The 17,604-nt window shown below is 35.3% G+C and overlaps 1 protein-coding gene across 3 annotated transcripts in view; it reads right to left on the reverse strand.

Annotated features, from left to right (window-relative positions):
- Positions 1-11,576: 11,576 nt before the first annotated feature.
- LOC150101224 (tRNA pseudouridine(38/39) synthase) overlaps positions 11,577-17,604 on the reverse strand; it is a 328,838-nt gene continuing 322,810 nt past the window's right edge. For all 3 annotated transcript variants that reach the window (XM_090401407.1, XM_090401406.1, XM_090401405.1), the window contains one exon: positions 11,577-11,707. In XM_090401407.1, coding sequence (XP_090257533.1) covers positions 11,649-11,707 — 59 coding nt within the window. In that variant the 3' untranslated portion in view covers positions 11,577-11,648. The remainder of the gene's footprint in view (positions 11,708-17,604) is intronic.

The following is a 17,604-nucleotide window of genomic DNA, read 5'->3' on the forward strand; positions in this document are numbered from 1 at the left end:
TGTTGGTAATGGCTCACAACTAAGTCAGGCAATGAATTCCACTCATTCACCACCCTCTAGGCAAAAAAACCTTGTTCTCACACCCTTCTTTAATTTCCAGGCATGACCTCTTGTTCTTCCATCACTATCACACAGCTGAAACATTTCCCCGGCATCAATCCTATAAAAACCGTTCAGTAATTTAAATGTTTCTATCATATCCCCTCTTCTCCACCTATCAACCATCCTCTGCAATCCACAAGCTCTCAATCTATCAATGTAGGGAGCATTTTTTACATCACTCACCAACTTAGTCACTCTTCTCTGAACCCTCTCCATGGACTCATCATCTCCAAGGAATCCAGGTGATCAGACCTGAGCACAGTAATCCAAATGTGGTAGTATCAATGCTTTATAAAGGGGAATAATAACTTCTTTATCTCTGGATGTGAGTGTGTTCCTCAACAACCAAGTAATCCTATGTGTAATCTTGGACACGTTAGTAATGTGTCCCCTGAACTTCATCTCCCTATCTACCAACACCTCTAAGTCCCTAGCCTCATCAATCTCTTGCAGTACTGTTCCATCAATGTTCCATCAGTACACAGCTGGTAATCTTTTAATCCCAAAATGCATAACTTTACTTTTTCACATTGAACTGACATCCATTACCTTTTGCCCATTCTACCAGCTTTAAATTTAAATCATCCTGCAAACTTTCAACATCAGCTTCATTTTTTTATTGTGCTACCCAACTCTTCATCATTAGCAAACAACTGAGGGATCTCCCTTTAATCCATTTCCTATATCATTTATATAAAAATTAAACAACAATGGGACAAGCATAGAGCCCTGAGGCATACCACTCATCACCTGCCTCATCCTGGACTCTGCTTCTCCATACACCACCTCCTTTTGGTATCTCTCCCTGAACCATTCTCCTATCCATATCACCAATTTAGTATCCATTCTCTGCTCTAATTTGCATAACAGTATTCCATAGGGTATCCTGTCAAAAGCCTTAGCAAAATCCAGAAGTGCCACTGTGTAGCCATTTCCTTTGTCCAACTCAGATGTCATTCCATTATGAAAAGTTAATAGATTGCTAAGGAAAGATCTATCTTTAACAAAACCATGTTGGCCTCTATAGAGTACCAATCCACCCATTCTTGAATTTTGTCTTTAACCAACTTTTCCAATACTTTTACCGCCACTCCTGAGATGGTGATTGGTCTGTAATTAACTACCACAGTTTTAGTGCCACCATTATGCAAAGGAACCACTTTGCCTAATTTCCACTCCCCAGGGACCATATCAGAGTTCAAACGTAAGTTAAATATCCAAGTAAGAGGGATTGAGAATTCCTTTGCACATTCACGCAACACCCGAGCTGAAATTCCATCTAAACCTACAGCATTGTTTGCATTTAAATTTTGCAATATATTAAATACCTCTGATTTTTTAGCTTCAATTCTCACATTGGTCATTGCTACAGCTACAGAGATATGCTCACTTGGGTGATAGACTTTTGAAAAGGGATCACTCAGTAACTCGACTATTACATGCGATTTTGTCACCTCAATACCATCAGCACCCACTAAAGTTATCCTTCTGATGTCATTCTTACTTTTACTTGCCACATAGCAGAAGAACTCTTTGGGATTACCCTTGATCTCATTGGCTAAGGTCTTCTCACAATCTGATTTAGCTTTCCTTACTATGCTGGTAACCTTCCTAGCTTGAGCCCTGTACTGCTCAAGGGTGTACTGATTGCATTTCTCCTTGTACTTTCTCCATAACATTTTCTTTTTTTGCAGATCAAGCTTGATACTACTGCTTATCCATCTAATGCCTGCCTTGTTTGTCTTCCTGACAATGGGGACACAATCTGATATTGCTTTCCTCAGATACCTGCTGATTTTATCCCATGCACTGCTAACATCTTTTCCCGGCAATATGTTCTGCCACAGGATGGCTGCAAGCTCACTCCGAAGCTTGTTATAATTGCCTAACCTGGAGTTCTGTATATACCTCTTCTTAACAGAAAAGTCCACAGATTTTGCAACCTCCCACAAGTCAATATCACACGATCACTTTCACCAATTGGAGGTAACGAGGACACCTTACTTATGCATATATCCTCTGAACCAAAAACCAGGTCTAACACTCACACCACGTGTCCCTTCAGTTATGTGCTGTTTCAAATAATTATCTCGTACATGTATGAACTCTATTTCCTTTTTGCTATGTGATAATTCCTCTTTCCAATTGATATCACCATAATTAAAATCCCCCATAATAATCACTAAACCTGCACTCATTGCACTAATTTGCTGATGCATGATTGAATATCTCCCCCTGCACCCCCTGGCCTATAGCAGCATCCAACTGTATATTTGGTTGCATTGGTCACTATTTCTCACCAGACCGCCTCAAACAAACTATCATTCACATGTCTATCCTCTTGATATACTACTTTCTTTGGCTGCAACACATCAGCTATCATCAACAGTACTCCTCCGCCTGTTCTATCTTCTCTATCCTCCCTGAAAATACTGTACCCATCTCATTCAATTTCAGTGACCATATCTTCTGCTGACAGCCAAGTTTCACTAATGGCTACAATTTTTGGTGAGAATTTTGGCATTAGTCAGACTGCACTGACTAATGCCAAAAATTCTTCTGTCTTATTTCTAATGCTACTTGCATTAGTATACAAAAATTGCAGATTCCCCTCTAGTTCCTGTACTGGCTTTAGAACTGATATACAAGTCACTAATTTCAGTAGTCCCATGCCGATTTTTATCTCCTCTCTTCTGCCATTTATTCTGCAAATAAGGATCAACAAATATACAATCACTGCCAAAGTTTCTCTCTCTTACACTCAACCTTTTCAATATTAGTTTCCCTGCCCAATTACTTCAACTTGTTCAGAAAACAGTACCTTCTTCAATCGCTTATGTACTTCCATGTTCAGATGCAGTTCATCTCTAGCATACAACTGTCTTTTTCCTTCAAACACACTCCAGACATCAACAAATTCCAGACCTCTTTTTTTGCACATTCTTGCAACCATATCATTCATTATCATCGCTCGTCTACTTAACTCGTAATTGTCAAAATGAGGCAGCACACACACACACTATCCTCCCATCAACACTTTTCCTCTTCACAATATCAATGTTCTTAAATCTTTTGCTACCCGATTTATACCACCACCACTCAGGTCATTTGTATCCACCATAACTATCATCTTGTCTGCATCATGCCCTCTCTTTATTGCTAAAGCCACTCTCTCTATTGTCCCACCAGCCAAGCACTCCTCAGGCATACCACTCTCCCTACCCTTAATCATAGAATCACCATATATCTTACCACTCTTAACTTCATTCAAGTCCACACAAGCGTCACTCATGGACTCATTTTCTACGTTATTCAGCATGACTCTCCCAGTTTCATTACTCAACACTCTTTTACTTACGCCCGACTTTCACGACATCTCGTTTCTTCTAGACCTCTTGTGGTTTTATTTGTTGACTCTCAATCACTCCCATACTATTTATTACTGTATCATTCACCAAAGACTCACCCATACATAATCCTGTTCTAGTTATTTCAGCTAAAGTAATCTCTATAGTCCTAATTTCTCTGTTTAACACATTATTAAGAAAGCATGGTCAGAAGGTCAAATTCCAGATGGAGTAGAACTCTCATAGTACCCGTCAATAAAAATTGAAATAAAATTGGATATGAGAATTACAGAAAAATCTGATTATTGAATATTCCAGGTAAGATTTGTAAAAGCATACTTGAAAAGAGATAAAGAAAAATCGTGGAATAGGAACTTGAACAAGCTGGCTTCAGGCCAAATAGAGACTGTCAGGATAAGATTTTGAATAAAAGACAAATAATTTAGAAATTATGGGAATTTAAGGATCTGTATTTAACTTTAGTAGATTTGGAAAAGGTGGCATGCTGTACCAAGCAATCTACATTTAAGATGTTAGAAGTGAAGAATGTAGAGAAAGAAGATGGTTTGATGTAAAACTAGGTGTAGGACAGAGGTACACACCATTGCCACTGTTATTCATTATCAATACAGATCACATTATGAAGGAAAGTAGCATTGCTGGCTTAACAGTAAGCAGGCGATTCATTGCATCAGGGTGCCTTCTTCAAGGAGTGCTGAAATAAGTAGAAAAAATAAAATAAACACATTTTAGCATTACACTACCGACTTTCTTCTTTACACGCCACACACATTTGCCAGTTAGGACGGAATGGGTGCATTGTTGGATTTTGATAGGGTGGAATTTTAGGAACTCCTATCTTATCACAATCTAATATGCGTTTCCAAACAAAAAAGGGATATAAATACAGGTGATTGCCTCTGAGTATAAAATTATTGCTATGTAAATATATCAAGCAAATTTTGCTATGAGAAATTAAATAAGTGTGTATTTAGTACCATTCACAAATGAGTTAAAATCAATAATGAAAGTGTAAACCTTTAGCAGAATTTTATAAAGTAATATGTATTAATAGATATAGAATGTTAGCACAAATTCAACATGGGGGGAGTGAAGTCCAAAAGTCACGGAGCAGTGATGCGAGGGAGCAGCTTGTCCCAAGCAAACAGCGTGACGTCAGCACACGTGCGATAGCAGAGAAGGCTGGACGCCGTGACGTAAGATCACGTGAGTGTGTTGGTTGGACATCGCGAAATGCGAGAAACGCCGAGAAAAAAGAGGGAAATATAAGGATCATGCACCCCTGAAAAGGGGCTTTTTTTCCTGGATCTCCTGGTGTTCGTCTCTCGCGGTGGTGAAGGGTGGCAGTGCCTCCATATCGGAGGATTCTGATAAAGGCAGCAGCGGAACTCGGCGGTCATATCTCCGCAGAAGAAATAATCCCGGCAGTCCATAGAAAGCCAGATTGAACCACGTAGACATTAAGGAGAGGCAGATTCCAGTAGACCATTGACGCGATACAGAACCAAAGGGCAGATAAGTAGACTTTATTTGTATTTCACTGAATGTGAGTGAGAGATTTGTGCCACATTGATAAAGCAGAAAGGGGAACATTAATGATATTGAATAAGACTGTGTTGTTATTGTTTAGAGAGGGTTGCCTTTAATCTTACTGTCTATCACTGATAAAGTTCCTTAATATGTTGTAAGAAGTTACGAATGTTTAGAGTGAGGAATTGCTAATTTATAAAGGGATTGTAAAAGATATAAATGCTATCTTGTGTAGTTTGACAGCACTACTGAGAAATAGAAAGATTGTGATAATCATGCATGATTAAAGTATTTAAGAGTATAAATAAGATTCTTACTTTAGAGAATTACAGCATAAGTTATAAGTATATTTGTAGTATTGTAATATTTTAACTATCCTGTCTGTCATTAACTCCCTTAAGATGGGAATTAAGCTAATAGTATTGAATGTACATAATTTTGATATATAATAAACCTTGCTTTTGTATCTAACTAAGACTATCTGTGATTTCTGGAATCCGATGCACCTCTTATAAAAATAATACGAACCTATGCAGGAGACTAGAAAGAAGTAAAGTTTGGCCACATCTGCAAAGTTGCTAGGTATCATTTAAGTACTGTCCTAAGATCACCTCTTGATTGATAATATTGTTAATCTAATAGCGCTAAGTGGAGCGAAATATAAATTTTCTTGGCGTTTTACAAGAGGTAGATCTCAGACACTCTGGTACTCTGGTGTTGCCTCGATCCCGAGGAGATTCCATTGTCCCTCAGAGGTACCATGTGATACCCGATTGAGAGTATAACAGGGTTTTGATCCAAAGACCAAAGAGTAGATATAATAGTAGAAAGTCCACAACAGCATTATATTTAGACATGGTGTGCACAGTATTTTCCACAGATCAGTGTAGCAATTGCGATAATCTGTACCCATCTTAACTCAGTTACATCTGGGCATTTTTATATAGTTCTTCATGTATCAATGTTTACTATAACCTAAAATTTCAAGTAGATATAACTAACCCTAACCTTTATATTTTTTCCTGTGGAATTTTTTTTGTCTTGCGAAACTTTTTGTTCAATAGATTTTTTTATTTCGAAATAAATTTGGGCATAATGGAGATGGGGAAAAATTATCAGGAGCTGCAAATAAAAAAAAAAAGAAAAGCAACAAAAGAACTCGAAAAAGAGAAACAGAAAGCAGCTAACTAAATTTCACAAGTCGAAAATATAAAAACAGCATATGAAGATAACAAACAAGGTGCAAATGAAAAGTAAAACAACATTCACATATTCTGCAGAACTTTCTATGCAGCTATCAAAAACAACTTCCAATTTTGATTTATTAGAACTATCAACATCAGCCATTAAGTGACACTACAAATGTCCAAACTAGTTTTAATTCAATGATCTGGCAACTTGGACTGCAATTATTAATGGTAATATTCGAAAATATCTCATAAAACAAGGACCAAAAAAAACTAGAAATAATTTTTACCTATGTGATGATTGTGATCAAAGTTTTAGTTATGCTTATTGCAATTGCAAAGGAGCAAACAATGAAATTTTGCCAAGAATATGCCTCGTATTCCACTTCAATAAACTGCATTTTTTGTTTTTCTTGCAAAATATTTTCAAATGAAAGAAACCCGAAATGAACTACCAATGGTTATTCTAATTGGCAAAATTTATCAAAAACTCTTACTACTCATGAAGAAAATGCATCACATTTAAAATATTTCACAAAGTGGATGGAACTTCATGCTGTCCTCGATAGAATACTGCACCGCAAGATAATAAAATATGTTCCAAGACAGTGTCTAGATTTTTGTGGCATATTGGATATTATTTATGAAAAAGACAATGGCAATTTTTTAAAATTGGGAGAATAATTTTCAAACTTTGATTTTTAAAAGTTTTAGATTGTTTGGAAATTTATGATAATATTCAAATTGATAATACTACAAAATATGAAGCAAAAACATTAGTTTTGAAAATTAATTATGGATTTTTGTGTTCACTTATAATCTGGTATAAAATTTTGTGCAGGTTCAACATACTGTGCAAAATGCTTCAAAATCCAAATACAAATTTAAGTGAATCTATAAATGCATTCAATAATGTAATTGACATTACTAAAGAATTTAGATCTGATGAAAATCTTAATGTTACACTTGAATAGGCAAAAGAGTTAGCATTAGATTTAGAAATTTCTTCTGAGTTCAAAAGTAGTACATTGTGCAGACATAAGAAAAGATTGTTCTGCTATGAATGTTCAGATGAAGCACTAGTTGATTCACAATATCTTTTAATTATATGCAAAATGCAAAAGGTAGTGAAGGTAACATAGGATTGCTGCAGTGATGAGAGGGATACTGACCTGCAGAGACAAAAGTCATCATTTTGTTGTATAAGACCCTGATCAGACCACACTTGGATTAGTTCTCAGATTTGGTCCCCAGGACTTGAAGGGGATAAATTGGCTATGGAAGGGGCACAAAGGCGGTCCTGAAAAGGTACAGTCCTGAAACCAACAAAGGCGGTTTCAGGACTGTACAATGATAGTTATGAGGATCGGCTGAGGGAGTGTGGACTGCAGGGTTTGGTGGATGGAAGAGAGAGAGGTGATGTGGTTGAGACTTTTGGACTGTTGAGAGGTGGTTACAGGGTTGACACTTGGCGGGAGTTCTTTTGCTTGGTTGAACAGCAGGAAGGAGTGATGACAAGAAGTCATCCCTGGAAGTTGCTAGGGGAAACTGTGAGCAAGAGGGTGAGGAGTGGTTTCTTTGCATGGAGGGTGGTTGAACCATGGAGTGCATTGCCTGATGGAGTGGTGAGAGCGAGAGTGGTCAATGAGTTTAAGGAGTGGTATGATAGACTTTGTGTTTCTTAGGGGGGGGGAACCCCCCCCCTCAATGAGTCTTGATAGACTGTTTCTTAGGAAGAACCTCCCACGATGAGATGTCTTTTGACTCCATGGAGGGCTGAATAATAATAATAATAATATAACTTTATAACTTTAAAGTTTTTGATTCCAATTGTGGACACTATTATTAATTCCTTGGCTGAAAGGTTTGATCTCTGGACAAGTCACTTTAACATATTTCAGTTTTTAACAGTTTCAAGGAAATTTCTAATATGGACAAGGACACTAAGGAAAAAACACTGATGATTTACAAGTTATGCTGATTGATGGTGAAGTAAAGGATATCTGTGCCACCAAACTATATAATGAAATATAATTCTAAAGGACATCATACGATATAGTGACAGCTTAGACCCACCAAAAATATTATTATATGTATATATATGCAAATGATTTAGAAAGCATCTTTATTAATTTAACAATTTCTCTTCAAATATTTTCGACACTTCAAGTTTCAGTAGCAGTAGTAGTAAGTGGAGAAAAATTATTTTCAAGACTGAAACCAATTAAAACATATCTAAGATCTAGTATTTCACAGGAAAGAACTGATCGGACCATCAATGATTGCAATAGAAGGTGATATCGAGAAACTAAAAACAAGTGAAATTTTGAATGGATTTGCTTCCATAAAATCAAGAAAAGTAAACTTTAAAATCAATTTAATTTTTTCATACATTTCTTTTTCCATTAAAAATTAAATAATTCTTGTCATTGTGCAATTTATCTAGTTTGTATATCTCTAGTTATAATAGTTCATAGCCAGTAATTAGCAACTTTTGTATCTGTAATTCTAGTTTATGTGCATATTGTATGTTTTGTGATTTTTGCTGTATTGTTAATATATGTATTTTTTAAAGTACACAATTTTACATAAAAACATATGCTTTAAGTTTCTAATCTTTAAACTACATTAAAAAAAAAAAACAGTAACAGGTGCTCAACTTAAAATTGCATCATGGCACCAGGACCCCTAGAACCAGCACTGGAAAGTAGTATTAAACCTGATATCAAATTGAAGATACTGATCTTTACTCATTTTACAGATGATATTATACTTCTAAGCAATGCTATTTTTGTAACAATAGCTGCCAGTACTCATTCCGTGTTAGCAGGAAAAAATCGAAAATTAAAAGGATATAAGAAAAAACTAAAAAAGTATTTACCGATATTATATTTACTTCGTAGTGGGATTAATTTGAATAAGAATAGCAAATTTAATAAACACAGTTTATTTAGTAGAAGCATTGTATAAGTATATAAAAAATAAGTAAAATGCATAACATTATTTTTAATAAAAATTCTAAATAGCAAATACTTTAACAGTAGACATGATCAGAAATGTAAATTTCATTAAATAAGCTTATTTAATGAAATAAGCTTTATTTCATCATTAATATTATTTGCATATTAGTAAATGTATTAAAAATTAATGAATATTACAAATTTCAAAATGAATGCACTACATCTATATTCCATTTACAGTAAGGTTTGTAGGATTCTCTACTAAACTGAATAACTACTGTAACAAATCTGGCTATGAAAAGCAGCAAAACTATGAAAACAGGCAGGAAGAACATATAAAACTTCACCTGCATTCTCAATGCAGAACCTACATAACAAATAAAATATTTCAGCTATTTATCCACACTTTTTACTGAAGGTGACAAAATAAATATGGAATTAAATTTAAAAGATTAGATACCACAGATATGAAAGTTCTGAGAAAAATTAGGAGAGTGAACAGATGGCATCAGTGCAGATGCATATTAAAAATGAAGATATTAGAAAGGAATATGACATTATTCACATAAAGGTGTATGTCAGGAATTTGATGATGACAATGAAGAATACATGATCTATATATACAGAAGACAGAATACAGAGCTAATATACAGTATGTGGTATAGCCACTTAAGCAGAGTGGGAGAGGAAAGATTAGCAAAACAGTCATTTGGTGCCAAATGGTAGGAAAAAGACACAGAGAAGACTAAGACTAGGTGGAATGAATCAATTCACCTAAATCTACCATTTTCCTACAATTTTGGTCTTTTAAGGCACCTCTAATTGAAACAATAAATCAATTAGAGGTGCCTTAAAAGATGAAAATTTTAAATTAATTTGGAGAACTGTTGACAAGAGATTAGTTTTAATCATTAGTTACTGTCAGAGTATCCTGTACACTGCCTTAAGACTACATATCAGGAAATTAATGATGATGATGAAGAATAACTACCGTAACAAAATTTGGTGTAAAAATCAGCAATAAAAAACAGAGTATGAAAATAGACAGGACAATGGAAAATATCAGCTGCATTTTCCACAGAAAACCTATAGCTACAGTAAAATATTTTAGCTATTTAGGCATATTTGCTGAAGATGAAAAATTAAATCTGAAAATAGACACCAGAATAAGCAAGGCTGGTATGCTTGGGAGGAAATTGAAAAAAATTGTGTGGAATAAGAGCAAAATCGGCAAAACACAAAAGTGCTTGGTCCTAGGTGTCTTGGATTGTATGGACTTCATTAAGTAGCAGCAAGATTAATGGCTAACTATTCAGGAAGCCTCCAGTGAGCATTACCATTAGGTTTGATGCTATATACCATGTAACAGGACTTGACCACTGCATGAGATCCTCCGTAGCTCAGTGGGTATAGACAATGTCCTTTGGACAGAAAAACCTGGGTTCGATTTCCATCTATGATGTACATGATGGTCTCTTCTGACTAAAGGTGAGTTAGCCAGTCTCATACAGAGGTAGCAGTTTCATTCACCAAGAAATTCAGGTTTTTCATCCCTCAGAATGGGCAAACTGGCCAGTGAACACACATGGATGTGGAGTCATAAAAATACATACTTAATCATTCATTAGGAGGGGTCAAACAGTCTTAAGGGATGGTTGAGGTAAGGGGGGAAGCCCACACGAATAAAAAAACCACTGCATCCTTTCGTGCCAAATCTGCAATGAATGTAAGAAGGAAGGAGAAATAGAATCTAAAGGCCTTAATTTGTGAGAAAAACATAGCAACAACTTCTTGTCTGCAATAAGAACAGTTAAGGCATTTCTTCCAACTATGAGAAATATATTTTTATAGCAAAAGCCTGCTTGCCATCCAGAACTGTACATGCATGCATGTACAGTTCTGGCTTAAACACATAAAAAGTATCTGTGAACTGGTCATGCATATGTTAGGCATCACCAGTTCACAGATATGTGTTTAAGCCAGAATTGTGTGTCACATTAACAAGATTACTAGTTTTGGAATTAATCAGTCGAGTCAATCTCCCTATTCAATGCTGGGTGCCTTAGTTAAGAATAATAAACAAATGCTTACTGGGTGATTATCTAATGTAATGTTCCGCAATTTCCTGGAACTCCAGTTACCATTAAATATGATTACTAGAATACTGCAAGGAATGATTTTTTTTGAATTGCATGCAGCGTAAAACCTCAAACCCAGACGCAAATTCAATGCTACACAAAAAGTATATTTTTCTTTTCTTTTAAATTACATTATTATTAAACAAAACGACATCATATCAAAATAGACAATAATGAGAGTAATGAGAGAAATGTCAGTTTTGTGGAATAGGCTGGAAACTAGTGTAATACTTTATAAGAGCATCAAATTATTACTTTCAATATACCTTTAAATATCACAACACACATAAAACCAGGATTATCAATTTATTAATAAATTTACAAAATAAAAATGTAAATACATTTCTTTTTAACAGTTGGTGGTCAATCGATGTTTAGTTTTTGCCTTTTGATATAATTCTGCTTTCTTTCTTCAAGACTTTCTGAAAATTTACATAAATTACTCGTTAGACCTTGAAAATACTTCTTAAAAATTCATAGTAGGTAAAAATGAACAATATTATTTTCATTTACAAAAATTGCAAGAACTCAAAACTGTTGCAGGTCTGTGCCTTAAATGAGTAGCCTAAAAGAAAGATTCTGGGAGAATCTACAGAAATTATTAAAATGTATGTTTTTTGAGTTCTCAGCTGCAGGCTTAGCAAGGCAATCTTGATTTACAAAAAAATAATAATAAAATAAGTTTTAATGAACATCAAAATAAGATGTAACACACACATGAGAGAGAGAGAGATTTTGTCTGCTGAAATCTTTGCCTTCACTAGAAGAAAGTAAATTAGCAAATGACTACTTGAAATGATACACAAAATTGGAACTGTCATACATGACTTATTTTTAACAGTATTAACTAAAATTTGCTGTTGTTAATACAGTTAAAAATAAGACATGAATAATCTTCCACACATAAGCTTATCTGTTAGTGGAACTGTCACATAATCTAAGTATCTGATTTTCCTCTTATGATTCAGTGAGTACATTTTTTTTTTATTGTTAGTGTTTTAACCTTTTTATCAATGACATTGTCAGTGGACTGCAGGGGGATATTCAGTTGTTTGCAGATGATGTGAAGCTGGGAAGGGTTAATAGTAATAGTGCAGATGTGGTAGCCCAGCAAGAGGATTTGAATAAGCTAGACATATAGGCAAATGACTGGAGTTGTCGGTTTAATGCAGCAAAATGAAAGGTCTTGAGGTTGGAGACACATTGATGGGACACTACATACTCTATTGGAGGAGCTGTACTGGAGAAAGTAGATGAGATAAGAGATCTGGGGTTGATGATTGATAGAAACCTGAAATTCAGGGGACATATAGTAAAGGCGGTGACCTATACTATATGTCCGCTGAACTGTGGACAGATTTGGTCCGCAGGATTTGAAGGGGATAAATGAACAGTGGAAAGGGTACAAAGGTGGATAAAAATGGTTTCAGGATATACAATGTAAATTATGAGGATATCGGCTGAGGGAATGTGGACTGTCGAGTTTGGCAGATATGAGGAGAGGTGATATGATTGAGACTTTTAAACTGTTGAGAGGTGGTTACAGGGTTGACACTGGGGAGTTCTTTCGCTTGGTTGAACAGCAGGAAGGAGTGATAAGGGGCCATCCCTGGAAGTTACGGAAGGAAACTGTGAGCAAGAGGGTGAGGAGTGGTTTCTTTGCATGGAGGGTGGTTGAACCATGGAATGCATTGCGTGATAGAGTGGTGAGAGCGAGAACGGTTAATGAGTGGTATGGATTTTGTGTTTCCTGGAAGGGACCTCCCATGATGAGTCTTGATAGACTTTGTTCCCTAGGAAGGACCTCCCACAACGAATCTTTTGACTCCGTGCAGGCCTGAATAATAATAATAACACTAATTTCAAAAAAAGAAATTCCTCCTTCGATACCTTCTACGATAACACAAAAGGGATGTTTGAGCTATAGCAATATGATGGTGAAGGGCAATTAACCAATGCTGATGAACGTTGGGTAATCTTTCTCTCCCTCTTTCTGAGTAACACAAAGGGTCGTTAACTCAGTGGTAATTCCACTCAGTGACAGGCTCAGCCCATCACTAAGAACCCTCAATGGTGGGTCTACATAATAGCAAGCTCATCCAACCACTTCAGCACAAAAGCACATCAGTAGAAGCCAGACTTAGAATTAATACCAAGGTTGAAGTAATGCAAAAGTCACATTTCCATATACAAGTAGTCAAAAGGTGTCACATATTATTACTAAAATATATTCTGGATTAGAGATAGATGTTGAAAGTTTTTCCACTTGGTTATATTATAAATTAAAGATGCCAAGAAATTATATTCTTGGTTTAATCATTTATCCAAGTGTATCTGAGTTGCCAGTCGTGAATTTACTTCACATACAAAATTTGTTTGCTTACACTTGAATAAAGGATTAAACCAAGAATATAATTTGTTGGCATCTTTAATTTACTGTTATTTTTAATTTCTGTTAATTGTCCATTGGTTATAAATTAATCTATATTTCTTATGTTGTTTTTTTTTTTTGCTTTCCTTCATGGTCTAACAGAAGATGTGTGCATGCAGCGTAAAACCTCAAACCCAGACACAAATTCAGTGCTACACGAAAAGTATAGTTTTCTTTTCTTTTAAATTACATTATTATTAAACAAAACGACATTATACAATTAGACAATAATGAGAGCAATGAAAGAAATGTCAGTTTTGTGGAATAGGCTGGAAACTAGTGTAATACTTTATAAGAGCATCAAATTATTACTTTCAATATACCTTTAAATATCACAACACACATAAAACCAGGATTATCAATTTATTAATAAATTTACAAAATAAAAATTTAAATACATTTGTTTTTAACAATTGGTGGTCAATCAATGTTTAGTTTTTATCTATAAAGGAAGGGTGTTATTGTTTTCAATGTCAATGGTGAATTGGCTCAAGAAGGTATTTAAAATTTGGTTGCCATGGAGCCAAATGGTGAATATATTGTCACTTGAGCCAAACTCCAAGTTTTAGAATTGCTGAATCTAGAGCTCACTGCTCAAAATCATCTGGGATCTTCCATATTCAACTTAGCATGATAGGAGGAGCGAGGGGGAAAGAAAGTAATGAGCTCTGACCATACTTCCTTTTTTATAGGTAGAAGTTAATTTGCACACACAAAATAACCAAGACAAAGTACACAGGCAAAGAGGACCATGATATCATTTCGAAATTTGTTCATTGATACAGTTCTATACACAAAGAACTGTATCAGTGGCTGGAAGATTAGTAAAGAGGGCACTTTGTCATTTGGGGATAAACAGTGAATATATCATGAAAAGGCAGCTGAAGTAATTGCCATTTTCACCTTGCTACCACAGATGGACTATAATCTAGATCAGTGTTTTTAAATCAACTGTGTTCCAAGGGTTTTGCAAAAACTTGTAGGAATTCCCAGAGCATATAGATTTTAATCTGTATCACGAGGGTGGTCTGAGAAGTTCTCGGCCTAAACTATAGATTGCAACACTATCCGCAAAATTTTTTTCTAAGTTGGTACATTTGTCATAAGCATCGATGTGAAACTGCAAGCCATTCTAGTAGTTTGCTTTATACATATGTCTGAAACAAAAGTGTTGTCTATATCCCTTAAAATGGATAAAATTCAGTATTATGCAGTTATAAAATTCTTTCTAAAAGAAGGTTTAAAGGCAAAAGAAATTCATTCAAAGTTCATGAGAGTTTATAGGAACTCTTCTCCTTCATTTTCAACAATTAAGAAATGGGTTGCTAAGTTTAAACATAGCCTTGAAGATGATTCATGTGAAGGATATCCAAAAAGTGTAATATCAGAAATCATTGATCAAGTGCACGATATGGTATTGGATGAACAGCGAATCCAAGTGTGTGATATTGCTGAGACTATAGGCATTTCAAAAGAATGTGTAGGATACATTTTGCATGAAGAATTGCAAATGAAAATGCTTTGCGCAAGATGGGTGCTGCGCTTGCTCACAGCAGATCAAAAACGCACTCACATGAAAATCTCTGAACAGTGCTTGGAGCATTTTAACAAGAATCAAACTGATTTTGTGCATCGATTTATTACTATGGATGAGACTTGGATTCATCATTACACACCAAAATCCAAACAGCAGTCAAAACAGGGGACAGAAGTCGGTTGTTCAGCGCCAAAGAAGACAAAGTTGATTCCATCAGCAGGAAAGCTCATGGCATTGGTGTTTTGGGATGCTAAAGCCATTTTGATTATTAATTATCTTGAAAAGGATAAAACAATAACCAGGGAATATCATTCCAATCTTTTAACCAGACTAGAGGAAAAAATTCATGAGAAAAGACCTGGTTTGAAGAAGAAAAAAATCATCTTTCATCAGGACAATGCACCTGCCCAAAAGCTTTTGGCAATGGGAAAATTAAGGGATCTCCACTATGAATTGTTGGAACATCCACCCTATTCCCCAGATTTGGCTCCCTCTGCCTTTTATCTTTTCCCAAAAGTAAAACTCTTCGTTGATGGTCAGTGTTTTTCTTCGAATCAAGAGGTGACTGCAGAGAAGTATTTTGTAGATCTTACTGCAAACCATTACAGGGACAGGATAATGGTGCTGGAGCATCACTGGTATAAATGTACTAGTTTTAAGGAAGATTATGGTGAAAAATAAAAATAATTTTGAAATTATAAATACGTTTTTTCATTGTTAGGCTGAGAACTTTTCAGATCACCCACATAGGATATAATTTGTGAAAAAAAAATCTTCAGAGAATGGAAAAATTATTTTTATTAAACTGACTTATTTCTAAAGTAGGTTTACTTATTATTTGTAATATTATGTATATACAGTATGTATTCGTGATTAAACTATTTTTCAGGTAATGAACAGTTCAGCCATTAATTATTTCCTTAATTAATTCCTTACAATAATTTTATAGGAGTTCTGCAAAAAAAGAAATATTTTATGTGCAGTTTCACAGTCTCAAAAAGTTTAAGAAATATTGGTCTAGCTAATCCAGACTTCAGGCACAATCCCCCCCCCCCAAGCCATTACAAAAGCAGTCCATTTTCATTATTCAGTGAGAGAGAGGGATTAAGGGTGGTGAAATTTCCTTTCACTAAGTGAACTTATTAAGAGAATAAGGAACAGGGAAAGGAAGTAAGAGGAAGATGTAATTCCCTTCTAATTTGATTCTTTTTTTTTTTTTTTAAAAGTATCCCGGTCACTCACTTCAGCAAACTCATAGTGAATTTTCTTTATAGTAGCTTTCTGCTTAAGGACTTGAGTCAGGACTTTTCAGTAGTTTGTTAGAATAAATATGTGATTTCATTTCAATTGTGCCAGCTTTAACAAGAGTTGAATGTATTACATTTTCTATATTTTTCTTTTTCATCTTTTGCCTTACATCACGGACCTGTTGCAATAATGTTTATTGCAATCTGTCTTTTGCCATTTATATGATCTTCAACTGGTCTCCTAGCATTTGGTTACCATTTTTCTACTTGTCTAATTATTCTCTCTTTTTGCACCCTGTTGACATACTTTTGCCATTTCTTTTTTCCTGTTTGCTATTCATTCATTTGCCAATTGTAGGGCATGCATTTTGTATATTTCTTTTTTTTCTGATCTAATAGAATTTTGTTGTTCCGACAATCTTCCCAAAGATCCTAGTTCACACACTCTTACTAACCACATACTATACAACTTCCACGAGTAACCCCTTGTTCTCCCCCTACTCCTCTTGTTCCTGATTTCAAAGAAATCCAGGTGACCAAATCTATGCACAGGAGTCAATATATGGCTGAATCACAGCTTTATAAAGAGGGATAATAACTGGTTACTTTTACTTCTCAGTGTGTTCTTCAACATCAAAGTAATCCTATGCCTATAATTAGGATTTTATTTCATTGAAATCAGGAACAAGAGGAGTAGGGAGAGAACAAGGGGTTTAGCAGTTCAAAATACAGGAATCTTTCTTTTAATCAAAGTAATCCTCTGAGCTATTCTGCCAACCCTCACAATATCTCCTCTGAATTTCAAATCTCCTGCAGTCCAGTACCACCATCATGTGATAGCCTTTTCAATGCAAAGTGCATAACCTTATGTTTTATAATCCTTTCTTTTAGGCTTGCACGGTGATCCGAATGCATTTTTGGAAATTATGGAGGCAACTACCGTGTTTGAATAGGTCTTCCTTCAGGCAATCTATCCTTCACGGTCTACCGAAAACCGACACACACAGGCCAATACATACATGCGAATTCATATCACCACCCAGCACAAAAATATGGAGTCATAAACACCCTTAAAAACAGAGCCACAACTATTTGCTCTAACCA

Source organism: Typopeltis vanoorti, chromosome 12 (assembly GCF_054136105.1).
Source record: "Typopeltis vanoorti isolate ZY-2024b chromosome 12, IOZ_Tvanoo_1.0, whole genome shotgun sequence".
Lineage (NCBI taxonomy): Eukaryota > Metazoa > Arthropoda > Arachnida > Uropygi > Thelyphonidae > Typopeltis > Typopeltis vanoorti.